The sequence below is a fragment of the Chanodichthys erythropterus genome, chromosome 20 (assembly GCF_024489055.1).
Source record: "Chanodichthys erythropterus isolate Z2021 chromosome 20, ASM2448905v1, whole genome shotgun sequence".
NCBI lineage: Eukaryota > Metazoa > Chordata > Actinopteri > Cypriniformes > Xenocyprididae > Chanodichthys > Chanodichthys erythropterus.
Window position 1 is genome coordinate 12,671,150 of NC_090240.1, and position 16,302 is coordinate 12,687,451.

Sequence of the window (16,302 nt, forward strand, 5' to 3'; positions counted from 1 at the left end):
ATTGATGATGAACATGAAGCAGGGCAACAACTCGAGAGTGATGTTTTTGTCCTGAATAGCACGTGTGCAAATGTGATATTGATTTTATACAACAATTTGATAAATAAGAAGTTAATATTGTGTATTTTAGACGATATTGTCTGTTTTTGCTTAATTTTGCCAATGAAAATTTACCTATAAAGCCAAAGCGGGGCTGTTGTGCATATCTAAGCAACACACAGCGGTGCTTCGTTTCTGAATGAATCCGTGTTTTGAGCGAATCAGTAGGGTGAACCAATGATTCAATGGTCCATTCATAAAGAGAGCCATTTACTTCATTCCTGAATGAATCAGCCATTTGAACGAATTGAATGAATGAATGAATGAATGAATGAATGAATGAATGAATGAATGAATGAACACTGAGGGCCCTATAATACACCCGGCGCCATGCGACGCAAGGCGCAGCGCAAGTGTGTTTGCTAGTTTGTGTCCGGCGCCGTTCACGTTTTCCCGTTCAGCGCCACGTCCTTAAATTAGTAAATGCACTTGCGCCAGTTAGTGCGCCCATGGGCGTGCTGGTCTAAAAAAGAGGTGTGTTCAGGCGCATTGCTATTTTAAGGAGCTGAAAATAGACTGCGCCATAGACCAACTCAAACCTAGTCTAAAGTCAATGGCGCAATATTTTTTTGTTAGAGCGCGTTGGTAGAAACTGCGCCTCTGGGCGCGTCCACAGTGCGCATTGACTTTGCTTATTACACACAGGGATGCGCATCACACAAACATGCCAAATATTAAAAACAAAAGGATTACAGTGTAAAAGAATATTATTGTGTAGGCTACATAAATATAAAAATGTAATGATGAATAGTCATTGCGTGTATTAGAATTAGGTTACCTATTTTCAATTCAGCCTATTACTACTTATAATGATGAACGAAATTGGCTAATTAATTGAACAATCGTGCCAATACACACACATATATATTAACTGACTCATCGCGCGGAGCTAGTTGAAAGCCTGCATTTGCAAGCCCGCTTTAACTTCGCTTTAACGAGCAGATCGGTTTCTTCGCTTGAAAAGCGTTCAGCTTTTCCGCCAACAAATTCCGCCAGGTAAATAGCAATCCGCCATGGCGCGAGCGCATCCCGCTCTTAAAGGGAATGGGAGATGACACTCTGATTGGTTTATTGAATGTTACGGCCATTACTCATTAAGAGAATAGGGACAACCCGTTTCAAAAATGCGCCCCGGCACACGGACCGTTTTTCTGCCATCAAAATAGCAAAAGTGGATTTGGACACGCCCTGAGTGCACCTGCGCCGTGCGCTTTACACTTTGCGTTTATATCATTAAAATAGGGCCCTAAATGACTTACTTATTTAGACATTTACCGCCACCTACTGGCAGTTTTTGTTTCTTATTTAGAGTATAATTTAATTTTAAAAAAAATAAATAAATACTATTTCCATATTAAAAACCTATTAAAGCTAAAGTTCACCAAAAAAATTAAAATTTACTCACCATCATGGCCATTGAAGCCTAAAAGTTTGTGTAATAAATTCTATGTTGAATCAAATCAAAAATTTTTTACATTTTTTTTTTACCCCAAAAGCTACTTTTTATAGTCTATTTGATGCTTATTTTCTTATTTAACAAAATAATGACTTTAAATGATCTTTTGGGGGAAATTTCTTTTTTATTTGATATGCAATTAATCACCACATCGTGCAATTAATTAGTTAAAAAAATTTAATCGCTTGATTATAATATAATATAATATAATATAATATAATATAATATAATATAATATAATATAATATAATATAATATAATATAATATAACAGCCAATCAAATTTCGAAGACCAGAAATCACTGTTGTATAATATCCCATTAGTTAACATTATGTATTAACTAACATTAAATAACAATGAGCACTACATTTGTTACAGTATTTATTAAACTGTGTAAACATTAGTTATTAAAAATACAACTGTTTATTTTAACTGATGTTAGCTCTGGTCCATTAAATGAAGAGCTTCATGCCAAATCACTATATTTCCTTGTTTAAAATGTACTGCAAAATGCAGTTTCTTTCCAAACCGCTATAAGCACCGAACCTGTTTTTAGCCTAAATGCAATGTGTCCTCTCGACCAATCAGAATTCGGCGAGCGTTCGATGCAAACTAACATGGCGTTCTTTGAAGCGAGGGAGTTTGTTTTTGCTCAGTCTTCAAAATGAGTGCTTTAAACTCTATTAACACGTTTGATGGTCTGGATGAGCCAGTGAGTCCTACACCTGGGGGCCGAAGTCCGGAGCGCCAACTCGGTTCGGTTCCCGAGATAGGTTCGTTTGAATATAAGGGTGTCTCGGCTCGCCTCGCCTCGTATGTGTGTGTGCAAGTGTGTGACATCGTATCAGGCGATCAACCTGTTCAGTAAACCGTTTAAAACATATAGTTACCCGATCAATACTGAGATTCTAGATGATTTTATATAAAATGGCTAAGAAGAGGCGCTCAACTCACGACTTCTTTATAAGAGGCTCGGCTTGCCTCGTGTGTGTAAGTGTGTGACATCATATCAGGTGATTAAAACACATACCCTTTCAATACTGAGATTCTAGATGTTTTTTATATAAAAAAGCTAAAAAAAAAAAAAAAAAAAAAGGATGGATTTGTAGCGTTTTGAAACAAAAAAAAATTGTTGTTTCATTTAACAATCATTATTTAACATGTTCAGACTGAGCCAATAGACCATTTTAACAGGATAAACTGAATTTTAACAAAATGTATAGGTCTAGGTAAAAAATGTCATTTTCATGAAAACCATTCAAATGGATTTATAGCGTTTTGGAAAAGAGCTCTTCAAATAATATGAACAGATGCAACTTTTGATTTTGATAATGTATTAGTAAATGATGAAATTAACATTAAGAAATGCTTTAAAATAATTTTTCCTTATTAGTTCAATGTAGTTAACTAATGTTAACAAATGAAACCGGAGTGAAAAATGTTTCCAATATAACATATGTCCACATTTAATTGGGAGTCTTTTTGGGATACAAAAGCTCTAAATTTCTCTTCTTTTGAAGCTCACTTAAGTACAACTTTTAAAGTTTCAAAGGACAACCCGGATTTGAAGACACAAAGTATCAGGGTCTCCTCGGAGCAAGACACGTCCTCAGAACTCCCGCCTCAGCAAGTGTCAAATCCCAGTGTACCCCACATTAACAAGGAGAGGGAATTAGAGACCACTTAAATGCTGTGTCAGGGAATTCTACCAACAGCTTCGGGGCAAATTTAATTTAACAGTTCACCAAGTCCTGGCCTCCGTGCTATGATAAAGGAATCTAATTGAGCCACCCAATGGAAAAATCCTCACCTGAGATTCAAACAGAGGACTTGTGTGAGGTTCAAACAGGTGAAGGGTGTTCGTGAGAGGAGGACGGTCAAATAGAAGTCCCGCCAAAGCTGATTAGTTTGTTTCTGATAGTTGACATCACCTGTCAGAGTGAGTTAAATCTGGCTCCTGGGGACTGTTGGGCTGGCATGGCTGGAGGACACAGCTTGTGTGAGTTTATTCTTAGACGTGTCTCTCAGCCAGCAGGGTTTCAGTGGATGTCTAAAGAGAGGCCGTCTATAGCAGCCTGTCATATTTGATTCAGTGGGCATGAATGAAAATATGAAATATTGATTTGGCTAAAAACTAGACAACCACTCTGACCATAGAAGGGTCTTGATCTACGTTTTGGATAATGTTCATGTAAAAGAACCGAAGAGGCAAGTGTTTTTGGTGTTGAGCATGGTGACGAAGAAGGTTTCGGCTTTGTTCAGACTGTCATTCCAAATCCGGAATCTTGGAATCTAGGGGTGTAACGATACGCTCAGGTCACGATACGGTACGTATCTCGATACGGAGTTCACGATACGATACGTATCACGATATTTTGAACAAAATGAAACTGAAATTCAAACAAGATTTATTAAAAAAAACATTAACAAATTTCAATAATTTTCCTTGTTGTACACACAAGATCACATTTCAATAAAATAGATAAATATAAAATTTTAATAAAAACCTTCAGTATTCAAATTAACAGTTGAATAGAGCTGTCTGTCACTGAAAAAAAAATGTTAAATTTAACATGAACTTAGAATTATGAATAGGGGCCGTTCACATATCGCGTCTAAAAACGCGTGGAAGGCGCAGCCGCACAGCTTCTCCTTCTTTCCAAAGCGCTTGCGCTCCCGTGGCGTCGGTCGTTGCTATGCAACCATGAACTCAGCTCTCCAAGAGGATCAGGATGTTTCTGCAAAGGATAAATGATTTCTAGCCCTTGCATTAGTTTTACTACGAGATATATTGATGGAGATAAGATATAAAAACCACCCTGTACAGCTATGATCAGCTGTTCGGCTGAGCTTTTGATGTTTTGTTACGGAAAGGCCATTGCTGATCGGTTGATTCTTGTTACACGACCTGCGGTGCGCTTGCGGCATTCTGAGAAGTTGAGAATTGCATGCGCGTAGATCCCATTATGAGCGCGCCTGCCGCGCGGCTACATTTGAAAATAATAACTGACTTGCACACGGAAAAGACGCAATATGTGAACGGCCCCACAGAACTTCTTAAAGCTTTTCTGTGAGCACAGCTGTTGCTGTGCACTGCGGTGAAAGAAAGCCACGACTTTTCTCACGCGACCATGCAAGAGACTGACATGAGAAACGTTTAAACCTGCTTGCAAGATTCTATGTGTGCCTGAAACACTTACTGAACTAGAGAGCTGATTGAGACACACCATCTACGATAAATCGTTACACCCCTAATACTTATAGTAATTTAAAAATGTGGTTTGGATCTGGACAGGAAGGATAACTCTGGGAGTTGGAAGGGGTGTGTCGCGATTCTGCCTTCTCACATCGCGATACAGGTTCGTGGACCTGCGTATCGCGATTTCGATTTCATATCGCATATCGTTACAGCCCTATTGGAATCTGATCTAAAATGATTGATGTCTGCACTGTGTATCGCATCCGATTTGTGTGTCCATGCCCCTGTTTCGTTTTCCGGAATATCTGCATTTCTATGGCAATGACGTTGCATTGGTAGGCATACGCCAAAAACAATAACAACCGCAGCATGTAGGGTAATACAGATGTTGTCTTATTTACAACATGACAATGTGTAGTATGTGTATGTATAATAATGTGTAGCTTTTTATACATAAGCCACTAAAATTACTACGCAATAATGTGTGTGTGAGCAGCAGCCACAAATCAAATGACCGCGCTGCCGTCTCTGTCTCAGAAATCAGAGCTTTGTCAAGAGTAGGTCTACTGTAAAGTACTACAGTACATCATTTGATATGTATATTTAAATGTTTTAAACATTGTATGATATAGCAGACGATTAAGTGTAAACTCTATGAATGAAATAAGCCAAGCGCATTCTTAAATCAAATAGCTGCTTTTCTCTTGCATCTCTCAGAAATCAGCTTTGTCAAGAGCAGGCTACTATCACCTAAAACATCATACACATTTTGTATTATATTATTTAACCCTCTGGAGTCTGAGGCTGATGTGGGGCCTGGAGAAGTTTTGACATGCTCTGACATTTGTGCTTTTTTCAGTTGTTCATAAACATATTAATGGAAAAAGTGTCATTACACTGTATTCAGCACAAACTAGGCTACAATAATCTGTGAGGAACATGTATGTACATGTTTGTGTTTTTGAAGGAATAACGTTTATGCGTGGTTATTGAAAAAACAAAAAACCTAAGTCACTGAAATAAGGCCAAAAAAAGTATATTAAATCTGTGTTCACAAGACTTTAGGGTATTGGGGGTTGTAGACTAGAGTTTTTGCTTAAGAATTATGTCAAAATTATGCTGACTATTCTTTCATATTTCATATTTAAATTTTGTAAGACACTTTTTGTCAAGAAACAGTATGCGAGGAGGCGTGAATCTGCATAAATAATGGGCCATTTACACCTGAGAAGACAAAAGAATCACATAATAATGACCTGAAATGACTTGCATATTAATGAGGCCTTTCAGTCAGGTAGGCTGTGAAAAAACCCCTCTGTAATCATGTCTGAGCGCATCATAAACAGTAATACTGTGAAATATTATTACAATTTAAAATAATGGTATTCTATTATATTCTTTAAAATATAATGTATTTCTGGGATGCAAAGTGTCTGAACAATTTTGTTACCTCTATGGCATTTCATATAGGCTTTTAGCTTAAAAGCATGCACATTTGGAGAAATATTGATGGATTCTTATATATTTATGTCAATTTTCTATACTGAGAAGTAACATTTATTGTCATCACTATGAGTGCTGGATACTGTGTTTTTAATTCATACTTGCAGCCGGAGGGCGCTCTCTGTGCACATTTACTCCACAAATTATTCTAATGAAGAAGAGGACATTTCAGGAATGGTGTTTTCAAATCATACTTGCAGCCGGAGGGTGCTCTGTACACCTTTAGGCCACAAATTCATATAAAGAAGAAAAAGAACTAGGAACTAACGGCATGTCTTCTAGAGATCGCTAACCATGGCTTTAACATCCAAATAAACACTTTTCTAGACAATAAATACACGATTGAGACGATGAATGCATGTATTGCCTCTGAATTTGCGTCTGAATAGCGCTGGCTCCGTGGGCGTGGCCGCATCAGCGGGTAATAAGCTGAATCACAGACATCTGACATGGCTCTCTTTTTATTATTTACATAAACACAGAATGTTTGTTTTCGGTTTGACTTGCACGATTTAAAACCTGACATTTCAACGTTTCTTTAGACATAAGTGTAATTTTTTTGTCATTAGTATTCATAAGTTACAGTTCATTTTCTGAGAACTATCAGATTGGAGTTCGTTTAGAGGGAGACGAGAGATCACGCATGTTAGTTTTCTTTATTTTACAAAAAGCACAACATTGTGTTTTTACTCTGAGTTTCAACTGATATATTACTTATGTCTCTATGACAAGAAATGACGGAGTAATTTAAGTCTGTTTTGCTGCAATGTGAAAAAAATCCTACAAAACGCGCCAACGCGTTTTCAGACCTCAGGGAGTTAATATGTGTATTTAAATGTTTAAAACTTCCTACGATGTAATAGGCTACATCTAGGGATGTCCCGATCACGTTTTTTTGCCCTCGAGTCCGAGTCCGAGTCATTTGATTTTGAGTATCTGCCGATACCGAGTCCCGATCCGATACTTAATAGCCTACATAAAAAAGAATAAAGAAGAAGCGAAAAAGATCCAGGAACAGTGCTTTTCAGGTTTTTCAGGTATTCGGTTTTCAAATAGTAATCAAATATAAAATATCACTGCATATTATCTTTACTGTATAAAATAAATAAAGATTAATCATTATTGAAGTTACAAAAACTATTCAGTCAAGAGCAGTGAGTAATTTCTTTGTTATTTGTTGTTTGATTTAACATTAAATACAGGCAGCAGGAATAGTTGTTTTCCCTTTAAGACATGCACGATCCAGTACATATAGCCTACTGTTCCACATGCGCTGTCTTTCTCGACTAATATACGTTCACTTAAGACATAACCAACTATGTTTGCTAGGATACTCGCTAGGACGGGCATGTTGACATAATTTTTGTATGAATGTGGCCGCCGAAGCGCAAGGCGTGAAAGAGAACTAGAGCTTAGATCGGGCCCAACAAATCAAGCCCGACCCTACCCGAGCACGTTGTGTCCGAGCCCGGCCCGGCCCGACACGTCCACTGTAATTATGAGCCCGAGCCCGATTTAAACCCGACCATTTTTAATATGTGGGCCGTTATAACCAGGGGCGGCGCCAGATTATTTTATTTTTTTTTAACGCAGGTGCTGCTGTGCTAGATCATAGGCTACAGGGGGGAGCTGCGCAGTTATATAAATTATATAAATACTATTAATAAATGAGCAAAAATTGGCCACTCAATATTAAATATTAAATTATTTTAATTATAATAAAGTTTTAATTTTATTAAATTGAACAAGCTCAACATTCAGCATTCAATCAAATATTCTTAAAGATTAATTATTATTAATAATGTTACTTCAACCTATTGTTATTTTAACATAATATGTGTGTGAGCAACAAGCAAGATGTGCATTTGTAAATTCGGTGACAGCGTGTGTTACGAGTTTCAAATGGTGTAAGTGTGTCCGTGGCGCGCCGGCGCCTCCATATCAATATTATATTGTCTGCTATATTGCTTTTTATGTATTAAATCCAGGTAATTGGATGATGAAAAATGTATTAAAATTAAGATACAATTAATACTAAACGAAATTCACTTTAAAGAAAATCTTTCTTCAAAACAAAACTTAACAAACTTGAAACTAAATGTGCTTATTTAATGGCTAAAACACGTAGGCTATAGCTAGACTCTCTTTTTGTACAAATTGCAGCACATTCATTTAATTCTGAATTTTGCATATGTAAGTTGAAAAGCATTTGTTTGTGCATAGTAAAACATATCTGTAACATTTATCAAGTTCATAATTGTGCGTGCATTTATTAATTATTATCTTAATGAATAATACGACAAGGAAGAAGCATGTAAACTGCGTTGTTTGTTTATTAAAACTAGTTTAAAATGTTTCCATACCTCCGATTTTCCTCCAGACTTGCTCAAAGTTAATTCTCCGGTTTTATTTTTTTTCTTTGGTTCTTCAAGCTCCATGTTGTACTTAAGCCTCGTTTCGGCTCCGACAAGGTTTTGTTCCGTCTTCTGAGGGGTGTCAACTCACACCAGAAGCATTTCAGAAGCGAAGCGGCTGGATTCGCGAGACCACTATAGATTTGCCTGGCAAACATTGTTTTCGTTGATTTTTTCATGTTTTTAATGGCTAAATGGTTATATTTTGTCCGGTTTGATTGTGTTTATTGCTATGCCATACTTTATTTTGCTGTAGCCATACAGATGAAGTTAAAACACAACAAAAAACAAGAAATTTCAAGTTCGAATCTCTTGTCGTCAGTTTCTGGCATCGTATTAATGTGAAATATGAGCGGGAGTTTACTCAGGGTGATTATTTTGACTTTATTTTGTATTTCAGCTGCGCGTCTTGGACGCGGCGTCCGTCAAAAATATCTTTAGCGAAGCGGCGCGGTGAGCCGCTTCTGGGACGCTTCTCAAACGCACCGCGGCGCGGCTGGTGTAAACACGAGCATTGACTAGAGTGGCCGCGTATCAGCTCCGGTAGCCGCGTCGCAGCCGTAACGCGCCGCACGCGTGTAGTGTAAACGAGGCTTTAAACGAGGCTTTAAGCTACTGAATAGTACAACACGCACAACAGGTGTGATGCGTCACGCGTGCGAGACTGCGAGTGGACGAGACGCTGCGCATGACACGTGACAAGGGCCCGACCCGACCCGGCCCGGCCCGAGGACGGTGGCGGGAAATATCGGCCCGACCCGGCCCGCGGGTCGGGTCGGGCCGAGTCCCGGCTCGGGCTCGGGCAGAGAATCTAAGCTCTAAAGAGAACTCAGTATTTGCGCGCTGACTGGAATAAGCGTGTGCGCGCTTCGGATGAGCGCACACAAATCGTCTCACAGCGCGTGCGAGTTCTCTTTCGCGTCTTGTTCTTTAAGGTTTAAATCAGCAAGGCTTAAACGAGTTAGTTTAAAAACAGACAGCAACGTGTGCAACGTGTGTCAACACCCGGGTGATGACGGCGTAAATGACTGGACATTAGAGCAGACGGCACTCGCAGTTAACAGTTTACAAAGAGTGACTGTTTTGTCCACGCTTTCTGATTATCGTTGTTGTAACGTTTTGTGCATCCATCGACTGAAACATACATTATCTGAACTCTGTCTGTTTTCCACGTTGCTATTTTAAACAAACCATATTAACCAATAGATGCGTCGTCATTCGAGATGGACCGCAATGCAAGTGCGGTCCGTAAGTGGAGAACCGTTGCACCCCTAATACATATATATCCGAGTCCTGATCGGGAGGTAATGTCCGATTCCGATCGAGTCTGAAACCACATGATCGGGTCCGATTTCCGATCATGTGATCGGATCTGGACATCCCTAGCTACATCTGTGGTTCCCAAACTTTTTAGCGTGGAGTACCCCCTGAAGGGATTACCATCCTTCTGCGTACCTCCTCTCTTCCACTTTCGACTGCAGTCACACCTTTACCATTAAGGGACAATATTTGCCCCCTAAATTGATTTTCCAGTGCATTTTTTTTTACCTTTCTGAATAACTTTATAAAATAAATACTGTTTTAAATAAAACAGGTTCAACAGAGAAATATGCAATGATGGTAAAACTAAGAAAAACTTTAAAATATTAAACTAAAACCGCCAGTAGGTGGCAGCAAGTCACTGTTTTTATGAGTGAGTCATCGAGTCATTCATTCATTCATTAACGAAGCAAGTGGCTGTGAATGAATCATTGAATCATTGACTCTCACGATTCATTCAAAGCCGCAGAATTGTTTGCGAAACACAGACGTGTGTTGTAGTTCTGCTGTGGTTTTCGTCAGAACTATTATTTCATTGCAAAATAGAGTAAATACTGACAGTACTGTGTTTAAAATGTAAAATGTTTTTTGATCTGTTGTATAATAATGATACGTTTGCAGTCATGTGGATATTTGGGAACAAGTGCGTTCTTGCTCGTTATCATCATTAAATACAAGAACTCACACAAGGTATGTTTTTGTATCGGAGAAAGTCTTAAATCGAAATTAATCCATTATCTGTGTCTATATTTGTTCTTCATGCGAGTAAGTGTAAATCCCCACTTTTACAAAGGTGCATTGTCGAGAACAACAGTAATTTAGCACGATTTAAGGCAGCAGATTCTGCACACAATCTATCATATCATGCTGCTTGTGTGGATACAGTCATTTTTGACTGCAAATGATGAGGTAATTTGATTAAATGTGCTGGATTTATGACATTTTGGCAGTTAGAAATACATGCTCGATTTTTAATATTATTTTAAGGTAGAATTAAATGAACTACTCAGCGTTTTGTTCGCGTACCCCCTTTTGTCACCTCACGTACCCCACTTTGGGAACTACTGGGCTACATGACTGACTGCAAACTATATGAATGAAATGAGGCGCGATACCATTTCAAATGGCCTCTGTGCGTCGTTTCTACTACTTAGCCTGATGTTTCTGTCGATTTAAATTTGTACGATATGATCTTGTCATTCTACGACCAATAAATAGCTCAGCGGTTATGTGCAGTGTAGGTCTTACAAAGCTGTCTTGACTTATGATGCGACGGATTTCGGGTTCAGGTCGGGTTAAACTATAACAGTACCGTTCAGGTCGGGTCAAACGATCTCGGGTACGGGCCGGGTTCGGGCCTCAGTTTAAAGCCCGTGCAGACCTCTAGTAGCCGCCGATGCTGGACTGCTGTGTTATGATGAGGCAGCAGCAGAAATATAGAAGGCTGGTATGAGAGGCTTTATTCAGTGTCGTCATCTCCGCCGGTCTCAAAACATGTCTGCATTATATTGTCATTTTCTGCTTGTCCAGCACTTTGCAACAACACAACCTTGTTTCTGCAGAATCTTTCAGCATGTTTCCTATAACAACGTCTGACGTTTATGTTTTATGTGCCGTGAGAAAGTTGCATAAACCATGCAAAATCAGATCAGAGCAGTCAAATGCGATTTGAATAGGATTTCAAACCATTTATGAAAGTAGCTCAAATGGATTTGTTAAAAACGCATTTCATGTTATTTTTGGCCATTCAGACTTGCTAAATAAAAAAATAAAAAAACGACCCTATATGTCACCCCTCCCCAAATTTCCACTACTAAGAATACTTAAATTAAGATTACATGATAATTTTATGTTAAATGTATGAATTAACTTACTCAAAATGTTCAAGTTAAGAGCAATTAAAATGTATGAGTAAAAAACTGAAATCTAACAGTTCTGCTTACTTAAACTTAAAAAATTTGATATAACTGATAACCTCAAATTTTTTTGAGTTTTGCCAACTTATTTTGATTTACAGTGATATCATTTCCCTCTGATTTTAGGGATAAATTATTGGTAGGGTTAGGTTTATTACTGTTTTTGGACGGGAATGTTGTTCCAGGATCAACAATTCCCAGTTTGAGGTAATTGGTTCTTTATAGGGCTTTTCACACTTGAAATAGTTAACCCTGGGTAATTAGAATCCTGGGTTGTCTTGCTTCATGTTTCACACTGCTCATAATTTATCTGTGGTTAACAATTAATCATTGATATTCATAAGCTGACGTTTCACATTGTACATTCCTAAACCCCGGGTTAACGTTCTTATTTACATATTTGCAGTGTCGGTGTCATTGATTGGATAAACATAGCACATGACCTGTTTACATAGTGTAGCATTGGGCATCCTGGTATTGCCGACTGTACTAATTGAATTTATACTGAATGGACATTTCAGACACCGCAGTGCTAACCCTGCTCCGGAGCAGGGTTTCAAAATCCAGGTGCTAATCCCGCTTCTAAATCATAAGTGTAAAACGTTCCTTTACCCAGGGTTAAAAGCGGTGTTTAGAATGACGATAACCCTGGGTTAAGCGCAGTGTGAAAGGGTCTTATATGTCCTGAACCTGGATCTCCACTAACAAAACAGCTCCTTTTATGCCTTGAGCAAAAGTGCTATCATTCATCAAAGTCCAAAGTATCAATGTACCATGGTACGATATATATCACTAAGGGTAATAGCTTTCTGTCCCATGTCCAATAATTTAGCGTTGTTTATTATCAATCAGTATGAAGCTCATCAGAGGACTTCTGGACTGGACTTACCTTGCTCTCTCTGTTGAAGCTCATAACGCTCACATGAGTGATTCAGAGGCTTAGATTGACCTTTCAGTCCAATTGCTATCTGGTATTTATCCTCTGAAATGTTGCCTCTGTACTGTTCTAAATTGCTTTGTTCTTTTGGTTCCAAGTACGGCCAAGTAATTCTGCCCTCTTCATCCCTCGCCTCCCTTCCTCACACCGAAGCAATTTAGCAGAGAGCGAGGCAGATTCTCCCAAAACTATAATTGCTGTTTCTATTGAAACACCCAACCTTATTACCTCTTCTGCAAATTACCACCCAGTCATCCAACTGTATTAGCCTTTAAACATCTCACACAAAGAGAAAAACCAGTGATCCACTGCTTCATCATAGCAAACAATGCAATCATTTGTTCCAGTTAACAAAACAAGTCAGTTCCATGGTCCTTTTTTTGTCTCATTGTGGTGTTTGAGATGTCAGTCGCTGCCGTCGGGGCTCCTCATGTGTATTTAAACACTAATCTTGCATAGACGTTTTTCCTGAAAAGGGTTCCTACAAATGAATGCATGATGGTTCCATGAATTTTTTTAGCTGCTTTGTAATGCACTTTGCTTGTGTGCCATTTAGGAGCACTGTAAAATTGAAAGGCTTTAATGTTTCATTTCATACCAGGAAATGAAGATTTGGGAAAAGTCATTTTACTACTTTGAAGTACATATCAAACCGAATAGGAAATGTAAAATTATTTATGGTTAAACAAGATGAATTTCATAATGCTCGGCGAAATGACAAGTCTTCAACAAACCAATTAAATGTTGATGTAGCTGACGCTGTGAACCCGATGGGAAGTCTCTGAGACTCAGCTTCATTTAGAGGAGAGCGACCCACACAAACTCCCTGAGACATCCGCTAGCGTAATCAGCTTGTCTCTTCCATATGCCCGTTTCTATCAGGAGAGCATCCTGAGGCCCTTCCAAACATCTGCCACAACAAGCTTCTCAATGCACATTTTTCACCATGTTTCTTTCTTTTAAAAAAAAAAAAAATGTTCAGACAAAACCAAAACCCTGTGTCATTTCAAAATGTTAAATTTAACATTCCTTAAAATTGTGGCACCCAATAATTAACATCATTTGGACTCTTTCTACAGCACAGCATTTAAATATATAAAATACATTTTATTTTTACATTTAAGTATTAAGTAATAATAATTAACTACTTGCTTTAGGGTAAGTTGCATGTAATTTTTAATAATGCATAATTTATAGTTATTACTACAGTAACTACATGTAACATGTAACAAGGACATAGTAAAATATAGTGTTACCTAATATAAATATAATGTGTAATCTTAAGTATTTTTTAAATACATTTTATGCATTTTGTCTATTTAATAATGCTTATTTAATGTTTATTGCTATAAAATAGCATCTTTCAAAGTATTTAGGCATGACACAAGTTTTGGTTTGACATTTTCTAAAGGTTAAGCCTCTCCTTTCATTGTGGTAATAAAAAAAGACTTCAAAAGTGGCAGATGACGGTAGCAATGTCACACACTGGGACCAAGGTTCAGCATAGGGAAAAACATCTCAGGTTACGTATGTAACCATGGTTCCCTGAGAACAGGGAACGAGACTCTGCGCTGACTGCGCTATGGGGAATGTCCTCCGTGACCCGTGCTCGAAATGCCAAAAATCACCACACTCCAATCCTATTGGCCAGCAACAGCCTATCACATCAAACGGCGCGAACCGTGACGTATAAAGGGAGCGCCTGGGGAAACAGTCGACATCTTCTTGTCTTTGAGCTTGTCTTTCAGCAGGCATCCCGCAGCATGGCATGAAAGCGCAGAGTCTCGTTCCCTGTTCTCAGGGAACCATGGTTACATACGTAACCTGAGACGTTCCCTTTCGAAAGGGAACTCCACTCTGGGCTGACTGCGCTATGGGGAATGATATACCCACGCCGCCATGCTAGAGGAGAATGCCAGTTCAAATGTCTGGACACACATCCGGCAGTTCCAGAGAAAAACCGGAGGCAGAACTCCAAGGCTGTCAGTGACAGCATTCCCTACGGCCAACAGGCCAAGCTGAGCCTAAAAGAGGCCTTCCGAAAAAAGCCTACCAAGGCTGCTCGAGCATCTGGAACCAACAGCCCGAGAGGGGGTGGTCCCTTTAAGGGAATGTGGCCAAGGAACCAAAGGAACCTCGGCCAGTCACTCGGGGGAAAAAATCCATCCCGCTGCCACCAAGGAGGCCTAGCCAGATCCAGCGAAGCGAAATCTGGCCTAGCCAACCTTGTCTGATATACAGAATCTCCAAGCGCAAACTCCAGAGAGGAGAGCAGGAAAGAGCGACTGCGAAAAGGCAGTAAGCAACTCAAACCCACACACAGAGATGGGCATACCGGAGAGCGGAACTCAGCAAAACGCTCTGGACCCTCGTATGAGGAGAGTATAACCACTCATCCAAGGATCTACTCAGCCGTTAACAAGGTGCTGAGGAGGCTGTGCGCTAAAGACCCCCTACCCAGGGGAGCACAAACCAGCCTGGGGGCCGGTCTAACGGGAGACTTCATAGAAGTCTACAACCATACCAGCTTAGGGAGCTAAGCACAATTACGCAGTTAACCCCGAGGGGAAGTACAAAGCTCAACCTAACAGACAGACTGTAAGGCGGGCACATAGTCATGGAGGCCGGGAAAAAGGGCCTACAACATAAGTTGTAACAGAGTTCACCAAAGAACTAGAACTGAAAGCAGACGGCGGTAGCCCAGGATGGCCTGTAGGGCCACACCCTATTGCATATCAAGGTGGAGCAAACACCAAGACATAACAGCTGCAAGTGCCCACGAGACAGCCCGTCCAACACAAACCAACGAGCAGTGCACTCGGTGAAGTACCTTCTACTCTTTAAGCAAGAGGAGTACAACATACGCCATCATGCGCTAAGGAAAGGCCTCGTGGGCCTATAATCCCAGCAGGCACGTGGCATCAGCTCGTGGCAGTGTTATCAGTGTTCAAGCTAAACAGACCGACTACACAGGAGGTCATAGTCAACCTGAGACCCGGCCAGCCGGCGAAACTGTCCCTTTTGTTGGTCAAAAAGGTCAGCATGCTCCACAGGAGGCCTTTATGGCCTACCTGTCACACGCGACATCAGCCATTGGCCACTAAAGTTCTAGGAGCAAAAATAGAACCTGTTAGATAGACAGAAAATATTTTAGCTCGACTAGAGCTAAAGGGAATAAACGCACAATTTACAATTAGTAAAAACATTTTTTTTCTACTCTCAGCGAGAGGAGTACCAAGCTAAACTCCGACATGCTAGCAAAGGAAGGCCTAAAAATGGCCTGTAACCTTAAAAGTGCGCGGCGATAGCTAGTGCGTTTATACAACACCCAAGAGATACAGATACTTCCATCAACATTTGGCAACAACAGAGTAACGTATGACTCATCATGGAATGATGCCCGTACACGACCAGCATAGCTGGGCCAACAGGAAGCCATATAAGAGAGGCCTGGAAAG

The 16,302-nt window shown here is 39.6% G+C and overlaps 1 protein-coding gene across 1 annotated transcript in view; it reads left to right on the forward strand.

The window, feature by feature from the left end:
• The window catches only part of samd10b (sterile alpha motif domain containing 10b), a 125,858-nt gene extending 110,474 nt beyond the window's left edge, over window positions 1-15,384 (forward strand). Inside the window, exons 5-6 of the mRNA XM_067370481.1 lie at window positions 14,792-14,938; window positions 15,086-15,384. Coding sequence (XP_067226582.1) covers window positions 14,792-14,938; window positions 15,086-15,384 — 446 coding nt within the window. The remainder of the gene's footprint in view (window positions 1-14,791; window positions 14,939-15,085) is intronic.
• The last annotated feature ends 918 nt before the right edge of the window (window positions 15,385-16,302 follow it).